Source organism: Meriones unguiculatus, chromosome 7 (genome assembly GCF_030254825.1).
Source record: "Meriones unguiculatus strain TT.TT164.6M chromosome 7, Bangor_MerUng_6.1, whole genome shotgun sequence".
Taxonomy (NCBI): domain Eukaryota; kingdom Metazoa; phylum Chordata; class Mammalia; order Rodentia; family Muridae; genus Meriones; species Meriones unguiculatus.
The window spans coordinates 42,609,877-42,625,399 of record NC_083355.1 but is presented as its reverse complement, the minus strand read 5'-3'; the positions used below and the strand labels follow the sequence as shown (position 1 = coordinate 42,625,399).

The 15,523-nt window shown below is 37.8% G+C and overlaps 1 protein-coding gene across 4 annotated transcripts in view; it reads right to left on the bottom strand.

Moving 5' to 3' along the window:
- Taok1 (TAO kinase 1) overlaps positions 1-15,523 on the bottom strand; it is a 78,301-nt gene that overhangs the window by 24,718 nt on the left and 38,060 nt on the right. For all 4 annotated transcript variants that reach the window (XM_021652690.2, XM_060387251.1, XM_021652688.2 and 1 more), the window contains 6 exons: positions 14,405-14,486; positions 11,237-11,404; positions 10,891-11,094; positions 7,488-7,622; positions 5,817-6,053; positions 2,920-3,048 (listed from right to left, as the gene is read on the bottom strand). In XM_021652690.2, the coding sequence (XP_021508365.1) occupies positions 2,920-3,048; positions 5,817-6,053; positions 7,488-7,622; positions 10,891-11,094; positions 11,237-11,404; positions 14,405-14,486 (955 nt within the window). The remainder of the gene's footprint in view (positions 1-2,919; positions 3,049-5,816; positions 6,054-7,487; positions 7,623-10,890; positions 11,095-11,236; positions 11,405-14,404; positions 14,487-15,523) is intronic.

Genomic DNA, 15,523 nt, shown 5'->3' with positions numbered 1-15,523 from the left:
ATAAATCCATACTTACCACCCTGGACAAAACTAAAGTCCAAGTGGATCAAAGACCTCAATACAAAATCAGACACACTAAACCTGTTAGAAGAAAAAGTGGCTCTAAGATCAACAATCAATAAATGGGACCTAATGAAACTGAAAAGCTTCTGTAAAGCAAAGGACACTGTTGTCAGAACAAAACGACAGCTTACAGACTGGGAAAGGATCTTCACCAACCCTATATCTGACAGAGGCCTAATATCCAGAATATATAAAGAACTTAAGTTAATCACCAACAAGCCAAGTAATCCAGTTTAAAAACTGGGGTGCAGAGCTAAACAGAGAATTCTCAATAGAGGAATAGTGAATGGCAGAAAAACAAAGAAATGATCAATGTCCTTAGTCATCAGGGAAATGCAAATCAAAACGACCCTGAGATTTCACTTTACACCCATCAGAATGGCTAAGATCAAAAACTCAAGTGATAACACATGCTGGAGAGGATGTGGAGAAAGGGGAACCCTCCTCCATTGGTGGTGGGAATGTAAACTTGTACAAACACTTTGGAAATCAATCTGGCACTTTCTCAGACAATTAGGAATAGTGCTGCCTCAAAATTTAGCTATACTACTCTTAGGCATATATCCAAAATATGTGCAAGTATACAACAAGGACATTTGTTCAACCATGTTTGTAGCAGCTCTATTTGTAATAGCCAGAAGCTGGAAACAACCCAGATGTCCCTCAATGGAGGAATGGATACAGATACTGTAGTACATTTACACAATGGAATACTACAATAAAAAACAAAGAAATCATGAAATGTGCAGGCAAATGGTGGGAACTAGAAAAGATTATCTTAAGTGAGGTAACCCAGAAGCAAAAAGACACACATGGCATATACTCACTCATAAGTAGATATTAGCTATATAATATAGGATAAACATACTAAAATCTATACTCCTAAAAAAGCTAAACAAGGAAGACCCTAGGGAAGATTCTCAATCCTCATTCAAGGACAAACACGACAGACATTGGAAGCAGGAAAAGACAGGGAACAGGACAGGAGCTACCATAGAGAGCCTCTGAAAGACTCTACTGATCCAAGATATCAAAGCAGAGGCTGAGACTCAGAGGGAGAGACAGACCTGGAGAGGACAGGAGCTCCAAAAGGAGACCAACAGAGCCAAAAGAAAAAAAAAAGAGAGAGAGAGAGAGAGAGAAAGAGAAGGAAAAGAAAGGAAAAAGGAAAAAAAGGAAAGGAGAAAAAAAGGAAAAAGGAAAAAAAGAAAGGAAAGGAAAAAGGAAAGGAAATGAAATGAAAGGAAAGAGCCCTTGGGCCCCTGCAGAGACTGATAACCCAACCAAGGACCACACATAGAAAAAGACCTAAAACCCCGGCTCAGATGTAGCCCATAGACTCAGTATCCAAATGGGGACCCTAGTAAGTGGAAGAGGGGCTTTCTCTAGCAACAACTCAGTAACAGGCTCTTTAACCCCCACCCCTGGGGGGTGCAGCCTTCTCAGGTCACAGAGGAAGACAATGGAACCAGTTCAGATGAGACCTGAAAGGCTAGGGTCAAATAGAAGGGGAGGAGGACCTCCCGTATCAGTGGACTAGAGGAAGGGCATAGGGGGAGAAGAGGAAGGGAAGGTGGGATTGGGAGGAGACAAGGGAAGGGGCCACAGCCAGGCTACAAATTGAATAAATTGTAATAAATGATGATAATAATAAAAAAAGAAAAAATAAAGCAAAACACTTTTTAAAACCTACCAAAAGGAGATGGAGGTTTTATCAAGTAAAACAACAACAACAACAACAAAAAAAAAACCCATTTTTTTAATTTGACTTAAGGGTAAAATATAGTTAAGCATCATTTTAACCCTTTTGTTTTCCAAGAGTCTCAAACATTCTTTAACGGTACTACATTCATATTGGGTAAAATTGAAAAAAAAAAAAAACCCTAATAATACTTTACTCAAAAAGATAAACCCCAAGATGCTAATAATTAATACTGGTATATTAATTTTTAACTGAAAGAGCATTAACACTATACAGAATATCAATCATCTTTCTCAGGTATAAGATTATTATTATTATTTGAAAACTATAGGACCTTATCTTTCTTTTCCCTGTCATTCAAGAAAGAAATCAATTTTTACAGCGTATTTTATGAAGCATGAGATCATATAAAAACAAACAATACAAAATCTGCAAGTATTTTCTTTTTTTAAGAAAGATTTATTTATTTTATGTATAGGAGTGCTCTGCCTACATGTACTCCTGAGGACGAAGAGGACATCATACCCCAGTATACACAGTTGGGAGCTACTGTGTAGTTGCTGGGAACTGAACTCAGAGCCTGTGGAAGAGCAGCCAGTGCTCTTAGCCACTGGGCCATCTCCCCAGCCCATGTAAGTATTTTCCTGTATCATTTTATTTTTTAAAGATTTATTTATTTTTTTTATGTATATGAGTGTTCTATCTGCATTTACATCTGCCAGAAGAAGTAATCAGTTCACATTATAGATGGTTGTGAGCCACCACGGGGTCGCTGGAAATTGAACTCATGACCTTTGGAAGAGTAGACAGTGCTCTTAACCGCTGAGCCATCTCTCCAGCCCCCTGTATCATTTTTTAGACAGGATATTGCTATCTAGTTCAGGGTGACTTCCTACTCACAATCCTCCCATCTCAGACTCCTGGGTACGAGATTACAGCTGTTCAACACTATGCCTGGATCAAGAAAATGACTCTATTTAGTTACTACTCAACTAGAAAACTAAGTAAATGATAGATGAGTAATCAATTATAATTAATGCCTTCATGTAAACAGATATACAATTGTAGCTACAAATAAATCTGCTGTTAAGTATAAAACCGTTAAATACAACTAACGGCAGAAAACATTAAGAATTTTTTGGTAAAAGAAGTACCTCCTTAAGCTGCTCTTTTCGAAGTTTATATTCTCTTTTTTGGGACTCCAAGAAGCTGTTCAGTTCTTTCTTCTGTTGAGCCTGAATGTGTTGCTGAAATTTTTTCTCCTCATTGGCCATTACTTTAGCCTATATATATATATAAAAAAATTTTAATGACTCAAATTAGTAAAATAGATAAAATCATTTATGTATGTATGCATGTATTGATGTTTTTGAGACAGGGTTTCTCTGTGTAGCCCTGGCTGTCCTGGACTCACTTTGTAGACCAGGCTGGCCTCGAACTCGCAGAGATCTACCTGCCTCTGCCTTCCTGAGTGCTGGGATTACCATAAAGTAGATAAAGTTTATTATCTATCACTAAGGATAGTTTAAAACAAACAAACAAACAAAGACAAACAACAAACCACAGAAAACCCAGAAGCATCAAAAAACAACAAAACAACCTAGCCAATTTACCCCCTGTTGAATTTCAGAGATCAGTAGGGCTGAATATTTTTTAATTATTTCTTTATTATACAATGTTTTTGCTGGCATGTGTGACTGCAGGCCATGAGGGAACCAGATCTCATTATAGGTGGTTATGAGACACCATGTTGTTGCTGGGAATTGAACTCAGGACTTCTGGAAGAACAGATGGTGCTTTTAACCTTTGAGCCATCTCCCCAGCATCCAAGTAGGGTGAAAAGAATTTTTTCAATGTATTTACTGGATCAAAATGTTTTCCCGGTTTTATTTCATAAGAACATATACTCCCTTCATCAAATAAAAATGAAATACGTATTTATCTTCAAACATAGTTATAATTTTAAAAATAATTATGTGTGTATATGTGTATATCTGTCTATGTATAGGCGTGCGCTGCCTGCAGACACCAGAATAATCAGATCTCCTCTGTACTGAGGTTACTGGTGTTGTGAGTCACCTGATGTGGATGTGAGAAACTGAACTTGCGGCCCGTGGAGGATATGCTCTGAGCCATCTCTCCAGCCCTATAAACTAAGCCTTTTTACCTGAGTTAGTTTATATATTAAATAATGAGATACACTTATCTTCAAATTAGATCTTGTTCTGTAACTCATATTAAAAGGAGTGTTAAATATTACATATGTTAGCTGCTGTAGCACTCAGGAGGCAGAGGCAGGCAGATGTCTATGAGTTCAAGGCCAGCCTGGTCTACAGAGTGAGTACCAGGACAGCCAAGGCTACACAGAGAAACCCTGTCTCGAAAAAACAAAAACAAACAAACAAAAAAAAAAAAAGTATGACATGGGGAGAGAGTGTTGTTTGAGTATGCATGAATGAGCATGTACAAGCGGAGGCCAGAGGTTGATTTTGGGTGTCTTCCTTAATCACTCTTCATATTTTCTGAGACTCACTGAAACAAGAGCTCATCAATTCAGCTGGAGTAGCTGTAACATTTTGCTGCAAAGCCACTGTTCCCTGGATGTACATTTTAAACTTTTATTTTTTTTCCTACAGTGCTGGGATAAAATCTTGAGCCTAGTACATATTATGGAAGCCATCTATCACCTGCACTACACTCTATTTCCAGATTTTTTTTTTTTTAAAGTTGAGCCTTAGCCCTTTCAGGCACGAGCCTTTCTTTAACTTCAGCATTTCGAAGGCAGAGGCTGGTGGATCTCTGTGTATTCAAGGCCAGCCTGGTCTCTAGACAGCCAGGGCTACCAGGAGAAACCTTGTCTTAAAACACACACATGCACGCATGCACAAATTGAGCCTTGCAGTTATGTGCAATGACACCTGGCTTAGCCAATTTTAGTTATTTACTAATTTTTAAAGATGGAGTTTTATTGTGTAGTACTGACTAGACTGGCTGGCCTCAAATTCAGAGATCTAATCTGTATCCACCCAGCCTGAACAATTTCTTTTCTTTCTTTCTTTTTTTTTTTTTTAAGAGACAGGGTTTCTCTGTGAAACAGCCCTGGAGTGTAACACCATAACAGGCCCAAACAAACTATATATATTTTTTATTTTTTTATTTTATTTTATTTTTTTTGAGACAAGATTTTCTGTGTAGCCCTGGGTGTCCTTGAACTCACAGAGGTCTGCTGCCTCTACCTCCAAGTCTGGGATTAGAAGTGTGCACCACCACCACTCAGCTTTCCTACATGTCAGTACCTACCACTTCTCAAGGTAGTACTCATTCTCTCACCACCTAAAAGGAATGGAAATATCTGTATATATTTCATAAAGCTGCAGCAAAACCAAGTGTTATTTATACTTCAGCATATGCTGTCAATATCGGAATATTCTTTTTGGTTTTTTTTTTTTGGAGAGTGGAGGAAAACCCAGTAGCTGCAAGAAATTTTCAATATAGGTGATTTATCAAAATTCTTAGATAACCTCAGGATAATGAAACTCTAGAATAGATGAATAGACCCATTATGAAACTATGACAATCTCAAATATCAGGGAATGATCCTATGACTACCAGTTCTCAGAACTACTACTTCAAATTAAAACACATCAAATTTTCAGACTCAAAAATGCAGATTCAGCTGAGTGTGGTGCTACACACCTTTAGTCCTAGCACTCAGGTAGGCAGAGGCAGGTGGATCTCTGTGACTTCCAGGCCAGCCTGGTCTACAAACTGAGACCAGGACAGCCAGGGCTGTTACACTGAGAAACCCTGTCTGAACATCCTCTCCCAGACCTGCCTACTCCCCCAACCCCGAAACAAAAGCAGTACAGATTCATTTGTAAAACTAGTAAGAGAAAAAACCTTTTAGGAATCTTTTTTTTTTTTTAACAGAAAGCTTTATAAAAATCGTATGATTGTATCTCTTTCCTGGATCAACTCACTTAGTTCCTAGACATAGTTACTTTAAACATCAAAATGCTAATCTGGAAATTAATAATATTGAATTGGTCACCTCTTTCTCCATAGCAGCTTGGTGTTTCTTGATAAGTTTCTCCATTTCTGCAGCAAAATTGTTACGCTGAGTTTCAAGATCTTTATCTAATCTGAGACGGTGTTCATCCATCTCTGCCTTTAGTTTATTTTCCAGAGTCATCAGCTGCTTCTGATGCTGTCGCCTCATCCGTTTATAACCAGACATCTGTTCTCTAAGTTCAGAGTCCTGCTCATGCTCTTGCATCTGCCTTGTAACCTAGACATACAATTGAGGGGGGGGGGAAGGCAAGAAAGCAAAACGTTTTTCTTTCACTAGCATTTAGAAAGCTGGGCATGGTTGTGCAGTCCTGTAATCCTAGCATTTGGCTGTCTAAGAAATAAATTGTCAAGAGTTCAAGTGTAGACTGTTATACCACATATATGAGTGTAAGGCCAAGCCAAGTCTTTTATGTCAAAAGACCTTGTCTCTACTAAACAAAATAATAATGATAAAGCATTTAGAACATTACTACTTCTTAAGAAATTAATTAACCTAAGAGATTATAATAACAGTTTAAAATTAAATTTCTAGCAGATCTTTTAAAGAAATGGACAGGCTAATTCTAAAATGTATATGAAAATACAAAATATCTAGAATAGCAAAATATTATTCAGGAAAGTAAAGCATAAAGATGATCATTATACTAACCAAGACAGTATGGTACTGGAAAAAGGCTAAGTGAATCAAGAAACAGAAAAAGAGGTGGGCGTGATAACACACACCTTGACCCCAGCACTCAGGAAGCAAATGAAGGTAAATCTCTGAGTTTGAGGCCACCCTGGTCTACAGAGTGATTTCTAGGACAGCCAGAGCTACATTAAGAAACCTTGCCTCGAAAAACTTGAAGCGGGGAGGAGGCAATGAAATACCTGTATACAAAAGTGCATGCTGAAAGCCTCAACTACTTGAAAAAATCTGAAGTGAAAGATCACTTATACTAAAGAGTTCAAGACCAACCTGAGCAAGAGATTGAATCACCATCTAAAAAACTAACCAACCAACCAACCAGCCAACCAGCCAACCAGCCAACCAAATCAAACTGGGGAGAAATGGCTGGGCTAGAACTTTGTATTTTTACAAGGCTAGTCTTAAACTCACAGAAATCCACCTGCCTCTGCATCCTGAGTGCTGGGACTAACGGTGTGCATCACAACTGGCCAACTGACTTTCAAAACTTTTTACAATTTTATATATATTTAACAGTAGGGATCTTCAAGGAAAAGTGAGAATATCAGGGCAATCATGTTATGACTTGGGCCAGTATCCAAAGAGACAAAAAAGGGAAAAGGAAACAATTTTTGGTGGTATACTCCATTAATTTCATTACTCAGCGAGCAGAGGCAGGTGGACCTCAGTAAGTTATAGTTTATCCTGATCTACACAGATTTTTTTCTGTTTCAAAAAAGAAAATATATTGAAATTTATTTGAATGCGTACTTAGTAGTTCTCATGAGCATTCTAAAATAGTATGCAAATAAAGATCTTGAAGAATTACTAGTTTAATATCTCTTAGAATGCTTTCTTTTAACGGAGAACTTAAATACTAAATGTTTTACAAAATAAATCCCAAACACAAAAGTAGGAAGGTTAGACGTATGAGCCCATACTGCCACCGTAACAAAGACACTACCTTTGGGACAGGAGACATACCAGTGATGCTGTTCGGATAGTTGCAAAGTGCTCTCTATTACGATAATGTGACTTGTGGCGAGACACCTGAGGTGGAGACTGCGGATCTGATGCGCGTGTTCTAGGATCTCCCTCTTCTCTGTAATTTTCCTCCTCCTTAAAGGACAGAAAGACAGAGACAGAGAAAATATTATGTAAGGTAGACAATTTATTTCAGCATTCAAGAAAAGACTAACCACAATTTTAATCAATAATCTCAAAGAAATACAATTTTACAAAGAAGAAATAGAAACTAGAAATACTACTGATACTTTCAACATAAGTAAAGTTGGCTAAATTTCCCGAGTGCATGAAATAGGATAAACTCAACATTCAAAATATACAGAGTTCTATTTTATTTATTTATTTTTGGTTTTTCAATACAGTGTTGCTTTGTGTAGCCCCAGCTGTCCTGGACCAGGCTGGCCTCAAACTCAAGATCCGCTTGCCTCTAAAAAGCTTGAACTAGAGAGTTAGCTCAATGGTTAGTAGCACATACTTTCTGGCACAGGACCCAAGTCTGATTCCCAGTACCCACATCAGGTGGCTCACAAGCACCTCTGACTCCAGTTTTAGGGGATCTGACACCTCTGGATTCCTGGGGTACCTGCACTCATCTGCATATACATACTAACCACCCCCAACACGTTTACACTTATTTAAAAACAATAAAAAAACTAAAAAGCTTTTATGTAACTTAAAAGCAAAATAGGACATGTAATGTATGTTTCAAATAATAATAATTAAGTAGCATTTTAATGTCTCAAATAATAATAATAATTAAGTAGTCTTGAGACTCATAAGCAGTACAGTATAACACTATTTTGTTGGTGTTGGTGTTTTCTCTGCTTTGATTATAGATGAGTGTCACTATGTTAGGCTTTAGATTATGTTTATAATATCTTCACCATTTGCAAAAGGAAACAATAAAAACATAATATTTAAAGAAAATTACTGCTACTGTTACTGGGTGGTGGCTATTAACTGTAATATCTCAGCACTCAGAAGGTTGTGACAGCATTGCCATGAGTGTGAAGCCAACCCTGGCTAGATTAAGATCATGTCTCAAAAGAAAGAAAAAAATTAAGTGGAATTTTTATATGGAAAATTATATTAAGGTTTAACCATCATTCATAACAGGTTTTATGTATTTGTTAAAATATATTAAGGTTGGGCATGGTAGTGCATATTTTTAATCTCAGAACATGGGAGGCAGAAGCAGGTAAATCTTTTAGTTCCAAGGCTAGTCTGATCTACATAGTGAGTTCCAGGCTAGCCAAGGCTTTGTCTTTAAAAAACAAAACAAAACAAAAAAGGCAGAAGGTGGGAGCACACGCTTTTAATCACAAGCACTTAGGAGACAGGAGGATCTCTATGTGTTTGAGGCCAGCCTGGTCTACAGAGTGAGTTCTAGGACAGCCAAAGCTATACAAAGAAACCCTGTCTCAAAAAAAAAGCAAACAATCCAACGTTTTCCTTTTTTAGCCATTTTAATTGGCACCAATTACATTTTCATTCTTTTTTAAGATTTTATTTATTATGTATACAATATTCTGTCTGCATGTACCCTGTACACCAAAAGAGGGCACCAGATCTCATTATAGATGGCTGTGAGCCACCATGTGGTTGCTGGGAATCACTAAGGCCCTCTGGAAGAGCAGACAGTGCTCTTAACCTCTGAGCCATCTCTCCAGTCCCCACCATTTACATTTTCAATGCTATAAATCTAACAGATCACCTCAAACAGAAACTGTCATCAATTAGCAGTATCTTCTATCATCTATTCAAATTATGGTAACTTTTTTGTTTTGTTTTTTTTTTAAGACAGGGTTTTGTTTTTGTTTTTTTTTTGTTTTATTTTGTTTTGTTTTGTTTTTATGTAGCCTGCCTCTGCTTCCCTGAGCACAAGGTTTATAGGTGTGCACCACCAAGCCCAGCTTTGTAGAACTTTATAGAAATAGTCATAGTTTTCACAGAGAAACCCTGTCTCAAAAAGAAAAAGAAAAAAAAAAAGTTCTCCTATAAAGAGTTACCTGACTAGTCTTTCTTATTCTTTGTTTTCTTCTAGTGTTGAAAACTGAATACAAGATGGCTAGCCTGCTTTAATTGAACCCAAGGTCACCTGCATGCTAGGCCAAGCATTCTACAACCATGAAACTGCACCTCCAGTCCTTAATTTTCTTTAGACTCAAAATTTATTAATTTATTAATTTATACTCAAAATTACAAAGGAGAATAGGGAGATAGTTCAGTGGCTAAACCAACTGTCATACAAGCTTACAGACTAGAGTCTGGATCCCTAAGAAATATATAAGTGCTAGAACAGCATGGCAGCCTGCCAGTAATTCTAGCCTAAGGAGATGGTGGAGACATGGGATCCATGGAGAAAACTGGCTGGCTAGACTTCATCATCAAGCTTTGAGTTCGACTGAGGGATCCTGTTTCAGGACTGAGGTAGTGAAGAGTGACCAAAGAAAACTGTTCAATCTGGAATTTCTACATGTGTAAACATACCAACACATCTGACACATAAACAAAAACACTTTTTGCAGAAAATGTAGCAAATACTCACTTTTACTAAACCTTATCAAATGTCTTATTTTAAATATAAAAGTGAATACTATAAAAGTTGCTTCTGGCTCATTACTCATAATTGATTCTCTCCTTTTTCAAAGATTTATTTATTATTTATACAGTATTCTGCCTGCATGTATGCCTATATCCCAGAAAAGGGCAGATCTCATTATAGATGGTTACGAACCACCATATGGTTGCTGGGAATTGAACTCAGGAGCTTTGTAAAAGCAGCCCATGCTCTTAACCTCTGAGCCATCTCTCTAGCCCAACTCTCGTTTTCTAATTGAAATTATTCATAAATTTCATGTACATAACACAATAGGTTATGTACACACACACAATTATGCGTATATTTTGAATGCAGATGTTCATGAATCCAGAAGGGGGCATTATGTCCCTTAGACCTAAAATATAGACAGCTGTGACAAACCTGTGACACAGCTGCTTATTGTGAATGTTGAGAAATGAACTCAGGTTCTCTGGAAAAGCTTTTGATCTTAACCAGGGAGTACACCCGAACTGTTTTATTTCTCCTTTTTCCTTTTTTCTTTATTGGGGTGGTGAGGTGTTGTGGTGAACCGAGTCTTATGTGGCTGGCCTCAAATTTACTATGTAGCTGAGGTAGCCCTTGAATTCCTGATCCTCCTAAGTCTGGGATTCAGGTATAAATCACCACACCCAGATTCCAAACTTCTTAAACTTCAAAGAAAATCTCTTGAATTAATCAGCCAAAAGAAAATTAAGGGTCAAAGTTGAGTTTTTTGGTTTTTTGTTTTGTTCCCCCCCCCAGAGAAAAGACAACACTCACGGGTTTTAAGTGGATGACAGAGCTGTTAGACATCACTGTATGGTCTCCCTCCATCATGTCTAGCTCACTCTTGTCATCTGAGGCGTCTGGAAGACTGTTAACACTGCTGCTTTGGCTGCTGGCACTGATAGACATACTGGGAATAGACTGATTACTGCCAACACTATTCACTGTTCCTGTCCGGCCAACACCGTGGTCTTGCTCCTACGGGAAAGAGAAATTAAAATATCTAAGTGTCTCCTTAATTACGGATTACGTAGAAGAGAAGCTTGACAAACATACACAAGTGTCTTCAGTAAAGACTTCTCATATCCTTTACTACATCAATTTTAAGTACTGTATATACCTCCTCTTCTTCCTGTGCTTCTACTGCTGGTCCATTATGTGCCTCCTGGAAAAGGAGCTTCTTCATCTTTCGATACTGCAGATTGTCCAGCTCTCTCACTGCATCCTTTGTCCTTTGAATAAGATCTATTAACACTGTTTCTGGGCGCTCGCGAAGAACAAACATGTGCTAGAATGGCAGAAAATAAAAATGGGCTATTTTCTCTCCTAATTAGTTCAAACATATTTCTTTCTCATAATCTATGGGTGATATAGATTCACATATCTCATAGGTGTCCAATTTTATTATATTTTATGACATTTGATACTTAGAAAATAATAATTTCCACACTCTGCCTAAATAAATAAATACTCTTGAATAAAATAATCATCAGGATATTTTTAGTTGGCCAGTGAAAATACAGTTGAAATTATAAAAGCGTATAAATACTATGAAGATCCACTCCTGACTATAAGCTATGCTTGATTTAAGTAGGAAAATGTAGTGACAGTAAAGTAATGAAACTTAAGACAGTATGGGCTTCTTTGTCTTGAGATGGGGTTTCACTGTGACAGCCAATGCCGACTTTGACTTTGTGATCCTTCTAGTGCTGAGATAAAGGCATCGCTAGTGCCCAGTTGGTCAGGCTTTTATTTCTGAGACCATACGTGAGCGTACTCTCAGATACAGAAGCAGTTATGGTTTCACTATGTATCACAATTGCAAGTAATATCATCAAATGTATGTAAGTAAGGATGTGCATATATGGATATTCGTTGTAGGACTGATTTATCTAATGTTACTGAAGAAACTTTACCTGTTTTGAAATTCTAAAATAGTAATATAAAGTAGTTCACATGAGTCTTATGGAAATGATTCATAACTAAAGTCAAATTCTCATTACTGTCTAGTCCAAATTTTTAATTTTTTAAATCTCAGCTGAATGAGTATTTTGCCTACATGTGTCTGTGTAACATGTGCATGCAGTTCCCTCAGAGGCCAGAAGAGGGTGTCATATGACTCAGGACTGGAAGAAACAATTATGGGCGCTACAAATCAAACTTGGGTCCACTGGAAGAGCAGCCAGTGCTCTTGACCACAGAGCCATCTCTTCAGCCCCTAATCAAGAAACTTTAACAGATATGAGGATGTAGTTCAGTTGGTATTTGTCTAGAATCCATGAAGTCCTTTTTTTTTTAAAGATTTATTAATTTTTTTATTTACACAGCATTCTGTCTGTGTACCAGATCTCACTATAGATGGTTGTGAGCCACCATGTGGTGGCTGGGAATTGAACTCAGGACCTTTGGAAGAGCAGCCAGTGCTCTTCACCTCTGAGCCATCTCTCCAGCCCCTCCATGAAGTCTTGTATTAAATCTAGTAAACAAGGTGGTGGAGCGTGACTACACAACAGAAGTTCAAGGCCAGCCTGGGACACACAAGATCCCCCTCAAAACAAAAACAAACAAAAAAAAAAGCAGGCTTTAAAGACTATATCAAACCAGGTGTAGTAGTGCACACCTGCAATTGTAACTATTCCCAGCACTCAGGGAGGCAGACGCAGGTAGACTGCTGTGAGTTTGAGGCCAGCCTGGTCTACAAAGTGAGTCCAGGACAGCCAGGGCTACACAGAGAAATCCTGTCTCAAAACACCAAAGGGGTGGGGGTGGGGGAGGAAGAAAAAAAGAACTACATCAAGCCTGATGTGATGGTGCACACTTTTAATCCCAACACTGAAGAGGCAGAGACAGAAGAATCTTCCTGAGTTCAAGGCCAGCCTGGTCTACAAATTGAGTTCCAGGCTACTCAAGGCATAGTAAGACCTCATGTCAAAACAAAACATAAACCAAAAACTATTCAGTAAAACTATTATACTATTACCAGTATTAATTAGATGGCCAACACTCAAATGAAACAATTTTTTGAGAAAAGCTAAATATGTATGTATGTGGGGGGGCGGTGCATGAACATGTGGACACACATATATGTGGAGGTCAGAAGACAACCTATAAGAATCAGAAATAGAACTCAGGTCTTAAGGCTTGGTGCCAAGCAAGTGCCTTTATTCACTAAAGCATCTTGTCGAGCCAAACCTACATGATGTTTATAATATTCATTTATAATATTCATTGCTAAATGAGCTAGTACTTGGATCTCAACAGCTACAACATGCTGGAATTACCTACAAATGGAGGAGGAGGAACAGTAGGGCTTGCTCACTTCTAGCCTAGCTGAGATCCTACCTCAGAGGAATAGGCTTCACCACCCCCCATGACACACTGACACACACACACACACCACACGAGCACACTTAAAATTTAAAAGCATCTTTAAAACAAAATGTAGTATCTAAGGAAGGTGAAGTTACCAGGGTTGGGGTGGAGTGTTGGGGGTGACTGAACTGTAAAATGCCTGCCCTGGTTTCAAAACCCAGAATCACAGAGATAATGATATAAAAATATTAGCACTTTAACCAGGTGCGATGGCACACACCTGTAATCCCAGGACTCAGGGAGGCAGAGGCAGGTGGATTGCTCTGAGTTTGAGGCTAGCCTGGTCTACAAAGTGAGTACAGGACAGCCAAAGCTACACCAAAAAACCCTGTCTTTGAAAACAAAAACAAAAAATAGTACTTTTAGCTGGGTGTGACAGTTTCCGCCTTTAACCTTAGCAGTCAGGAGGCAGAGGCAGGGGAATTGAGTTGAAGGCTTGGTCTACAGAGTAATTTCCAGGACAGCCATAGCTACACAGTGAAACACTATCAAAAAAACAAGTATTAGTATTTAAAAGGGCTGGGGAAAATAGCTGAAAGATAAGAGTACATGCTTGGCATATAGTCCTATTTGAGCGGCAGCACTAAAACAAACAAACAAACAAAAAAACTTTTAAATTGCTATTTTACAACTACAAAGCCTTTATTACATTTGCTTATTATTTATGGACAAGGAGACACGGACACACAAACACACACACACACTTATGCTAAAGTGGATTTCGGGCATTCAGAGCCGGTTGTGAGGTCTGGCAGGTTGTGAGGTTTGGCAACAAATGCCAAGCCATCTCACTGGTCCCAAATTTAGTATTTTAGTAAAAACTAATGTAGTTAATCCTGACTGAGAAGAAAAAAACAACAAACCGTTTTAAAATAATTTCCTAAGGATTAAAAACAATAAAGTTTTACAGACTGACCTTTAAAAGTTCCTCTGATGTAGGGCGATCTTGAGGGATTTTCTGGAGGCAAGAATCTACAAAGTTTCGAAAATAATCAGACCTATTGTAAAGAAAGTATCAAGTGAACATATTGCTATTTCCTTTAAAAACACATCCAAAAAGACACATGTCTACTCACAGAAGGAAGAATAGGGAAGAAATGATAATATAATTTCTTCTATGCAAAGTGATTTAGAGAAACCAATGACTTTACCAAAAATGGACTTGCACAGATCATTTACAAATCCTAGGCTGGGGGTATAGTGCCACGGCAGGGTGCATGGTTGGTTAGAATTTGAAAAAGAAAGAATGAAAAAGAAAACATCCTGTTCCCACATATTTACCTATCAGAAATCATTCAATACTGAGTCAAGAGGAGGTGCGGCCCATCTAAAGTTCTTCCCCCGTCAAATGTGGCTTTACACTCTCCTACCCTGTCTCTAAGTCTCTTCTTATTTATTGTGGACTGTTTTCTATAGAGCATGTTTTAGAACATAACTCTTCTCTTATTTTATTCCCTATAGAAAAAAGCTTTCTTTTAAAAGTTCTTCAAGGCAAATTTTCTCTGTGTAATCCTTGAACTCACTTTGTAGACCAAGGAAAAAGAACATTTTAAAAATAACCTAGGTATTTGCTGCCCCTGACCAAAAGGATAAGATTTCCATTAAATCTAGATAAAGATTTAAACTGATAAAGATAATTTTTGAAATATTAAAAGCCTCTAATGTGTCATCATAGCATCATTCATGGGAGCTCAGTATTACACAGAAAGTAATTATTCCATCAATGTTTATCTCCAATATTCAAAAAGGGCAACACATTTTTTCTTTTTGAAATAGGGTTTCACACTATAGCCCAGGCTGGCTTTGAGCTTGGAATAATTCTCCAACCTCTCAAAGGCTGACATTATAGAAAATGAGACTTGTCTTTCATTGTGTAAGAGGTCCAAAAGAAGAGTTTACTCTACATCTCAGAAGAGATTTCAGACATTGGGCTTCTGTATAATGTTAAAGACTATAGGAACTTTCAGAGACTAACTAATACATTTTGTATTATAAAACGAACATGCAACTTTAGAGGCAAAAATTGTAATTCTGA